Source organism: Microplitis mediator, chromosome 4 (assembly GCF_029852145.1).
Source record: "Microplitis mediator isolate UGA2020A chromosome 4, iyMicMedi2.1, whole genome shotgun sequence".
NCBI classification, from domain to species: Eukaryota; Metazoa; Arthropoda; class Insecta; order Hymenoptera; family Braconidae; genus Microplitis; species Microplitis mediator.
The window spans coordinates 3,459,579-3,470,363 of NC_079972.1; the positions used below are offsets into that span (position 1 = coordinate 3,459,579).

General features: G+C 32.1%; 1 protein-coding gene across 4 annotated transcripts in view; it reads left to right on the forward strand.

The window, feature by feature from the left end:
• The window catches only part of LOC130666347 (prominin-like protein), a 41,740-nt gene that overhangs the window by 17,403 nt on the left and 13,552 nt on the right, over positions 1-10,785 (forward strand). For 3 of the 4 annotated variants that reach the window (XM_057467232.1, XM_057467230.1, XM_057467231.1), the window contains 3 exons: positions 1,042-1,963; positions 2,056-2,214; positions 2,299-2,420. In XM_057467232.1, the coding sequence (XP_057323215.1) occupies positions 1,042-1,963; positions 2,056-2,214; positions 2,299-2,420 (1,203 nt within the window). Of the gene's footprint in view, positions 1-1,041; positions 1,964-2,055; positions 2,215-2,298; positions 2,421-9,850; positions 10,328-10,415; positions 10,574-10,785 lie in introns of those variants that run through there. The other variant, XR_008989657.1, reaches the window with a different exon arrangement.

Here is a 10,785-nt window from a genome sequence, read left to right on the forward strand (position 1 = left end):
GCGCCACCCTAATATATAGTCATTCAACATTACGAAATTCCCAGCGAGGTGAGCGGGAAACGGCTTAATTACATGTAAACATGCCCATGTTTACTTATAATTAGATATAGTTATATAAAGTTATATGTAATGATATATGATAATATCTGATTATGTATATGTTTAGTATATATATTAGACTGGGCCAAAAAAATTGACTATTTTTTTTTTTTTTAACGATACTGTGAAAATACTATTTGGGAAGCAAGAAAATAATTATTGTGAAAATTTGAGCCTTTAATATTGATATGAAGAGGTGTATCATTGCAATTTTCGATTTTTTTTTTTTTTTTTGAATAAGCGGATTTTTGTCTCATAACTCTCAAACAATCGAAATAAACAAAATAGACTTAGATACATTTCTTGTAGGAAATTGAATGCTCTACAAAAAAAGTCTCTTAAAAAATTTTGCTAAATTCACTCTTTTAAAAGTTATTCAAGGTTATTGAAGTCGTTTTGACTCAACTTCAACCTTGAATAACTTCCGAGGGAGTGAATTTAGCAAAAATTGTTGAGACCTTTTTTGTAGAGCATTCAATATCCTTTGAGAATATTCATGGCTTTTTTTCGAAAACTGATTTTTACATTAATTACAAAATTTCAAAGTTGAACAATCAAATTGTAAAATCATACCAATGTTCAAGGCATGATTATAAGGAAACGATTCATCTGAAAAAAAATTTCAATCAAACCTTTTTTGTAGAGTATTCAATTTCCTACAAGAAATGTATTCAAATCTATTTTGTTTATTTCGATTGTTTGAGAGTTATGAGACAAAAACCCGCTCATTCAAAAAATCGAAAATTGCGATCAAATTTTCACAATAATTTTTTTTTGTCATCCCAAATAATATTACCACAGTATCGTAAAAAAAAAAAATTATCGATTTTTTTGGCCCAGTCTAATATATATTACATATTATGTATTTTTTCCGGGGTACGAAGTTTAATTTTCCTCAAAAACGAGTAATATGAAAGAATTGTAATAATGTTACTGTTGCAGGTATTACCTTGGTCTTGGAGTTTCTAGTGTATTATTAACAATACTTACTTTTTTGACATTTGGATTATTATGTGGTATTTGTGGCAAGCGTCCTGATGGTTTTGGAGATGATTGTTGCAACAAAGGAACTGGTGCGCGCTTTCTTATGATGGCAGTATGGATAATATTTCTATTGACGAGTGTTTTAATAGTCATAACTTCAGCTCACATGATTATGGGAGTTATGACTCATCGTGCAATTTGTGAGCCTTTACAAAACCCTAATGAAAATCGTATGTTTGGATTAATTGATGAGATAGTTCAAGTTAAGCAGTTACTTTATCCGAATAATTTAGAGGCAGATATTAATATAACCTGGATTGTAACTAAGTGTCACGCGAATGAAACATTATATAAGGTTTTGAAATTAGAATATTTAATGGATTTAGATTCACTTAAAAATTTTGTGGAGCGTTATGCAATTAGTAGTACAATTGATCAATTACGGGAAATGATAAATCTTTCTCCGGGAATTGTGATACTTACAGAGAGTGCTACATCAAAGTTAAATGACTTAGCTCAAAGTGGCTTGAGTGACATAAAATTTTATCAGTATGCAGAACGTTTAAAAGGTAATATAACAAATGTTAATTTAGAGCACCTTGCAAATGAATTACGACGAATCGCCACTGCATTGCCAAATAGTCAAGCGAATATCAGCGACAGCCTCCTAAAAAATGCTCATGATTTAGAACATTATCATAAAGATTTAATCTTACCCATGACATTGTTAAGTGAACAACTTAGTACAAGTGCTCTCACACTTCAAGAACATATCAAATTCAATCATGGTTCTATGTCAGAAGCAATTCATAGTTTAGTAAATGAAGTAATGGTAGCTCAACAATTTCTGAACAAAGATGGTCCAAAATATGTACAAATTGTTAGTATAATTTTTATTTTTTTAATTTATTCATAATTAATTGACTTTATTTATTTTCAATTTATTATCAATACAACATTAAATTTTTACAGCTTGCTACGAAGTTTGGAGATGCATTCCTTCATCAAGTGAATGATTTTTTGGAACACTTGATAAAAACTGCACGTGATACGATAGGTCGATGTAGTCCTGTTTCTTATGCTTATAATGCTACAATTGTAGCTGGGTGTAATGAAATTCTTGATCCATTTGTAAGCTATTAAAAATTTATTATTCCGTTGATTGTAATAACTAATCATACTCATAATAACAATTTGCTTTTTTGTTCGTTGTAGAATGGATTTTGGATTAGTGTAGGTTGGTGTCTTATTTTATTTCTGCCAACCATAGTCTTATGTGTTAAATTAAGTGCATTATATCAGAAGTCAGATCCTTACCCAGGACCTCTCGTTGAGTCGTAAGTATCTTGATTTATTAACAATAAGAATCATAGTTCGAATATTTATCAATATTAGCAACTTTTAAATTATATAACTCCAAACATTTAATTGAAATCTTCTATAACATTCTCCTAAAATACAGTCCCACACAGAAAAAGATATATCAATCTATGAATCAATCATTTGATTCAATTTTACTATTACACGGAGAGAAATTTATGATAACCGTTCGTAGTACGTTTATGAAATATCATCCCATACCGTTATGGTAATGATTACTTGGAATTATGGGATATATGCCCATACTTTCCGGGAAAAGTTCTCATAAGTGTGGGAACAATTCCCATCATTATGGAAACAGTTCCTATATCGTATGTGAAAGAATGATGGTAATGATTACCATAATTATTATGGTAATCGTTCTCATTATACTATAGTAAACGTTACTATAATATATGGTAACGATTACTATAATATTGTAGTAATAATAACTATAATATATATAGGCGCCGTTCCTATAATCAACATTTCAAAAAAACCGGTTACCATGCATTATAACTTAAGAGAACTTCGATTTTATTCAAAATAAGAAACATTTCTCCGAGTAGTTTGCAGTTAAAAAAGAACGATGAGCAAAATGACTGATCTTCGAGCTCGAAGACACTATGTTCACTTTATTAAAATTGCTCAAGATTATGTATTATAAATAATTAATATAACGGAGCTGAAGCTCATCTCCTTTTTACAGAGGATCGTTTCCTCACCTATTTCAGGTATCCACGCGCTGTGAGTGTCCCGTCTTTTAGACCATAATATTATCATGGCCAAATATTGAGCACAAGCTCATTATTAACATTTCGTAAGATCGATGATTAGATCAAAGATCCTTTAGCGTGTGGGGCTGAACCAACAGCCACCACGAGTCCATACCCATAGAATTTTAGCTGACTTAAATAGGTTATCCCATTGTCTGCGCAGTAATCGACGAACAACATAAGGAAAAATACATTTTAACATGACTGATTCATATTAGAACAGGAGTGAGTCACAGCTTAACACGTACTATTACTTTTTAAACAGTAACCAGTGCTGTGCTATACAGTACATGAAACATATGACTGGTTATTGTCCAAATAGTCACCATTAATATCCAGAACAGTACTCAGTCCTGTTCTGACATGAACCGTTACTACATTCATATGCGTCTTTACTATTCTTGACAGTATAGATCTATTCTAATCTTTCTCTATAGTTAAATAGTTTTCTGTCAATGTGCTTTAATACGTTTTACAAACTATTAATTAAACTAATAATTTGTTATAAAAGAAAGTTATGAATAAATGTTATTTTCTAATAATCTGGCAAATATTTTCATAAAATCATCAATAATAAATTTCAATTTCTTATCATTTTTTAATATGATTAAATTATTCATGATGGACAATTTTTTCACTGTATTAAGAAGAATCAAAAATATTGCTTACATAAAATTTTTTTAATAAATTGCATGTTAATTAAATTATATATATAATTATTAATTGCATATCAAATGTATAATTAAACATGAAAATTTTTTAAAAATTAGATATAATCATATATAATTATACAAAATTATATAAAATTTTATATAATTATATATGATTTTATCTATGTATTTATAATTTGTTTTTTCCGGAATTTATTTTTTAATACATTTAAACTTATGAGTTCTCAAATATATAAATAATATATTGAAGTTGTACGGAAATAGATGAAATCATATAAGAGGAAACATGTATATAAATACAACAAAATTGGCTAAAATCTATATCTATAATTCTATATGAGATTTCATGTATTGTCACATATATATTTATATCTGTAACATATATATTTAACTTCCCGCTAGGAAAATTGCAAATTTTCAAAAAAGGAAAAGTTATTGGTTTCGGTCCGATTTTCGAAAATCGAGTTTTCATCAGATGTTTTGAGGTTATAGGAAGCTATTCTGACTATTCCCTGATGGACGTGTGTGTGTGTGTGTGTGTGTGTGTGTGTGTGTGTGTGTGTGTGTGTGTGTGTGTGTGTGTGTGTGTGTGTGTGTGTGTGTGTGTGTGTGTGTGTGTGTGTGTGTGTGTGTGTGTGTGTGTGTGTGTGTGTGTGTGTCAACCGATTTGAACGTACTTGGTGAAAATCGAAAGGGCACACCAAAACTTAGAATTGATAAGATTTTGGGATAGATCGGTCATGTAGTTTACGAGTTATATGAAGAATAAAAATTAGAATTTTTTTTGTTTTTTGCGTATAACTTATAAACCACTTGCCCGATTCGCCTCAAAATGTAATCAGTTTTAAGTCTTGTTGAGCCCTTTCGATTGCCATCATAAACGTTCAAATCGGTTCGTTCTATTCAAAGATATCGTCGGAAAAAAATTATAATTTTTCAGTGAAGGCATGTTTCATCAGCCTAACAAATTTTTGAGCTCGAAGAGCTCAAAAATTTACAAGTAATAATGTTTCTGAGCTCCCTGAGCTCGAAAACAGTGGGAAGTTTTGGGGCTGGCCCGCAGGGTCAGGCGGTTTTCAGATTTTTTAATATATGTTTACCATATATGATATTTTCATGTGGGTATGTATATAAATATAAATGTGAAGTTGTATTCCCATAAGTCTATCGATCTTTTGCCGACTATTCGATTTCTATTTCATTGTACATATATGAATACATGAATACATATATATTTATCTATATATAGATAAGCGAAATACTACTGACTGACTGACTCACTGAATTACTCATCATGAAATCTCCGAAACTATAGGTCCTATTGACTTGAAATTTGGCATGCATACTCCTTTCTCAACGGGGACGCTCACTAAGAACGGATTTCATGAAACTCTTACTCAAAGTTTACTTTTTAGCAATTTACCGAATCCTCTCTTCTCATTGGCTAACTACGAAACGCACTTCTCTGATTGGCTACTACAAGATGACGTAGCAACCGTTGCCATAGCACAACAAAAATTACTGACGATCTGAGAAAATCGATGGTGTAAAGTTTTTTTTTTTTAATCAGCACTGATGGGGTTGTGCGGGGCGTAAAAATAAAAATTTTCACATTTTTTGGCCAAGAGACCTACAGGCTTGAAATTTGAAATAAATATTACCAACTATACGAGAAAGTCGATGGCTAAATTTTTAGTTAAATTTTTCTTAAATCTAGCTATTGTATTTGTCCTCGCGGTCGATTTTTCAAGGAAATTTGTCATAACCTATCGTAATTGGTTGAGTAAGGTTCAAAAATACCATTCATATAAAAATTTATATATGTATGTATATATATGTAATATAACACAATTTTGAGTACACGATTGCGCCTACTATTCTTATCGGACCCTAATGAAATTTTCTACACTTATTCTATAGACGATTATCTTGATCAAGTTCGAAGATAGGCTAAATCGGTTGAGTAGTTAAGAAGTTATGGCTGTTTGAAATTTCCACGATTTTTCGAAAAAATCAGTTTTTATCCACTCTCAAGCTCATATAACTTTAAAACTAATACTCATAGACAATTTTCGTAAAAAGTATCTAAAAGCTTGCCTAGTAAGCTTTAGTTTATGATCTTAAACTTTATGTTTTGACTCTGTCTTCCAATAATTTGTTAGCCTTAGAACTAGTTGTTCACCGCGAAAAAGCCATCTTGCGACAGTGAATTCTCTGCCGGTGATATAAAATCACCATGCTTGGACTATACATTCACTACAACTTGATAGAGAAAACAATGATCCCTTTTGAGTTATAAAGTTCAATTAATTATTTTAATTATAACACAGGCGTTTGAGGTGTTCACTTGTGAATTCTCCAATCTTTTTAGTTTCAAATTTTATTTTCTAGAAATATTAAACAATCGGTCAACTATTTTACAAAATTACAAATGATCAAGATACTACAGCTCGTTTATACGCGTTAGTATCGAAAAAGCAGTCGATAAGAAACAGTATACATGAGAGAATGAATACTTACCGATAATGTAAATGTGAGCCCAAATATTGAACTTACACTCAATTACCGTTAACTTATAGAGCTTACATTTAATTTAAACTTATTTAATAAACTTATCTCAGGCTTAATTAATTTAATGGGCTTAATTACGACTTGGTTCAACTTATGTAACAATAGCAGCTTACTTTCAACTTATATAAAATAAAGCAAAGTCACACTGAGTTTATGTGTACGAAAATGTGGTTGATAAAAATAAAATTAAAAAGAAATCACAGTAAATAGTAACAAAATACATAACATCAATTATTTCCGTCACAGACAAACAGCGCTGATTACTCCAGGTGATCATCAGGAACCTCTCAAATGTGAGAAAAATTTGTTTTTCAAACTTGAGTAAGTGTTGATCTTCCTGGAGTAATTTTCTGGTAACCGAGCAGTGCTAGTTGCTCTATGTTATAGCCAATAACTGACCAAGAGTGAATAGATTTTTCTTTGTATTTGATTTTTTAAACTTAGCAAGTTTCTGAATGTCACCTGAAGTAATCAGCACTTCTCGACTACGAGAAGGATAATTTATTTATATTTAAAAGATTTACCAATGACTCACTCATCACGAATTCTTTGAAACTATAAGACTTACCGACTTGATATTTGGCAAGAAATATCATTATCGTCCTCAGGTACATCTCTAATACGTGTTGTATAAAAATCAACTCCCGTGAGAAACCGCAGATTGAAACGGGAGCCTCCTCTTCGGAGTGGAGAGATACGTCGACAGACTTGCGTTTACGAATTCCGATCTTCTCACGTGCTAGTTTCTACATAAGACCTGTTGCTTAAGGCCTGGACTCGTGACGTGATAGCTACCCAGGAACGATATTGTCGTAACTGTACTACTTATTTACACTTAACATTTGAAAGAAATATTTACACCAGAATTAAGAGTTACGGTTTTACTGCTCTCAACTAACGAGGTACTCTCTCAATATTCACCATATTTACAATATTTACAGATTGATAATTTTCAATTATCATAAGGCTCCAAGCAACAAAGTCAACAGTATAAAATCACGTCCCAATTAATTAGTTTGAGATTTTGTTTTTATAAAACAAACGAAGTATTAATTGCAGACTCAAGAGAAAACGTCCAGTACATAACACACGGTAATCAAGAGTGACGCTCTTTCCTCCAAAATGTAGTCTGGTTACAAATTTTCTGTGCACCAAGTGCGTAGCTCTAAGAGAATTGATAGGGCCCTTAGTTATTGTTATCTGTAACAGTGTTAAGCGAGCTCACATTGTCGCTCAATGAGTGGATCAATTCAGTTAAGCTTTGGTTTCTCCCTCAGAGATGGTGCCACATATGCTTAACTGTCCTCATTTAAAATAAGCCAGCCGCGTATGTCCCTGTAAGGTAAACTGCAGAGCACTGGGCCATAGTCTATTCCAGTGGGTCGACTTAGGATCTCTAAGGATGGGCATTGCTCTGGGTCGTTACATAATTTCAGGCCTCTTGGTTATCACGACATCGGTTAACTAAATGAATCTTACTCGCGAACGACAATTTTACCGGAAGAAAAAATCGTCTCGTCACAGTGCATAAAAGATAAAGTTACTCCTATTTTTTAACTGTTAGAGTTGCAGACTTGAAATTTGGTAGATATGTTCCTTATCTTCCGTAAGTATCTATCTAATGTTTTATAAAAATCGACTCTCAAGGGGAATCGCGGGCGTATAAAAAATACAGTTATTCCCGTTTTGTAACTATCAGACCTGCAGAATAGAAATTTCGTTGAGATGTTTCTGATTCTGTGCAGCCATCCATAAAATACGTGTTTCACGAAAATCTGACCCTAAGAGGGATTGTGGTGAAAAATATACAGCTTCAGGTGATGACTAGTTAATATTATAAATTTTATTACTATTTACGGTGACTTATTTTTAATGTTGTTCCGATCAGTCACATTTTCTCCGTACACATAAATTCAGTTAATTTTATTTTGTGTAAGTTGAAATTAAGCTAATATTTTTTGGGCTGGCAATAGCCTATCGAACAAGGTACTTGCTTACCAAAGCGATGGACCAGGTTCGATTCCGGCATGCACCAATGAATTTTATTTTCACAATACTATTTATGTGTATTACATTGGCAGCTCCCTGGTGGTGGAATTCCGACAATTTTTTGATTGAATTGAAGTGGCGACCACTTCATTACAAAATGATAGCGGAACACAAAAACTCGATCGAATCTGCAGGGCTCTGCTGCTTCTATGACTAGGCTAGCGGGTGCGGCTTCTTATCAAAGAAGAACACCTGTATTGGCCGAGCATTGGTGGCGGCAGAGGCCCATAAACATTCGCAGAGCCTCTAACTTTGATGTAAGCCAATGTGTCGAAGCAATGATAGAGGGAGTCCTCCACCACCAACGTTGCCCTTGGATAACAGGCATCCTCCATTGTATAAGTTCCTTATCCTACACAGTGGGCTCTGAAAGATGGACCATAATAACAACTACATTAACTTCTTAGGAGACATAATTTCGGATGACAAGACCCCCTATGACAAGGACACGACGTAAGATGGCCACGGTAGCTGAAGGCTAGGACTCATAGCGATGGGAGAACGACGGAGGGCTTAGCTAACGCCAGGTCCTGGTTCTTCCTGAACTAGTGGGGACTGCTGACAGCGGCTGTGTCCCACGACGTGTTTCCTTGGACTCGAGGCGGAGAATCACCGAAATAAAAACTATGTCTCCTCCACCTATAAACTCACAATCAATAGTATCTACAGTAGTCAAATTATAAATAGTTGTCGGAAGAACAGTGGGCTTAGCAAGTTCATTGTTAGGTAGACTGGCAATAAAGCAAAGCCTAATAACAGTGATCACCAGGACCGCGATCCTCTCCGATAACTATAAAATTGTCCTCAATGGGCCCGGGTACAATGGCTAACACAAGCTGAGTGCCCGGTTAAACCAACTAAATTCAATTCAATTCAATTCAAGCTAATATTTTTAATTAACTTAATTCAAGTTATAACCAAGCCCATTAAGTTATTTACTCTTAATGTAAGACTTTTAAGCTCATGAAAGTTAGATATAAGCTTCATTAGTTAACGTAATTTACATGTAAGTTTAATATTTTGACTCGGGTGATAAATTAGGAAATACTAGTAATAAGTTCGATACCGTAGACGACGGTTTTGCTGCAAAATTATTAGTATTAGTAAAAGCTAATAAATATAACATATTTTACATAAAATTAGTTGAATTATTATCATTTTTAATAAACCAAAAAAAAAAAAAAAAGACAGTCGATTTATGGAAACACAGTTTAAAACACGGAATGTTTAATCACTTTGAAGATGATTCTATTGGTTTTCTGGGGCACTACGACAGAAAAAGAAGTCATAAAACAAAACTTATTTCCGACGCAATATACTGACGCTTATTTTTTCTTACAGGTACTGAATTAATGTTACTTGTGATGCATTAATGATAAATTAAATATGTACAAAATAATTATATATAATCTATTTGGCACTTGTAGCCATACTACGAGTTAAAAATAATTCTGATAATATTTATTCAAAAATATATTTATCACCATAAAATTCGAGTAAACGTTAAATGGCACAAGCTCTGTTTTTGTGATGCATGTCTATGCAAATAAGGAAGAAATAACGAGAAAATATTCAAAATACTGAACAAAAGTTAAAAGTGGAAGTAAAAAACCATAGTACATTTCAAGCCGAAGTGCAATAAATATTTAACGATGATTTACATTACTTGATATATATTACAAGTCATTAATAAGTGATGACCTTGTTTTGATACAAATAATGATTTTTTTAATGTCATTCATTTCCAAGACTAGTGATATTTTCACATACATATACCATTTGAAAGATAAACCATTTATTATTCGTAAGATTTATCATGTAAGCTTTTAGAATTTTTTCAATTGTATTAATAATTTTAACTGTTAAAAAATATTGTTGATGATGATAATATGAAATTATTTCGCAGATTGGCCAAAAATAATTGTACGTCAGCTAAAAATAAGACTTATGTGAAATGCAAAGAGACTTAATGTCAAACTATGGATAAGAAAAGTTTAAATTTAATATTTTATGCTGAAATGAGTATATAAAATTTATACTTTAACTGTCTATTTAGTATATAAAAAATCGATTGTATATATAGATAATAAAAATTTTAATAAACAAATATACATGAATGATAGTGTAGAATACTTGTGCAAAAAACTCAAAATCTTTGCGTTAATAAACCACAACTTGCACGCAAAAATGTAGAATGAAAATACCGTTAGAAATGGAATTTTCAAGCTCGTTACGTCTGAAATCATCAAATTTTATTTCATCGTGTTTTTGAAATT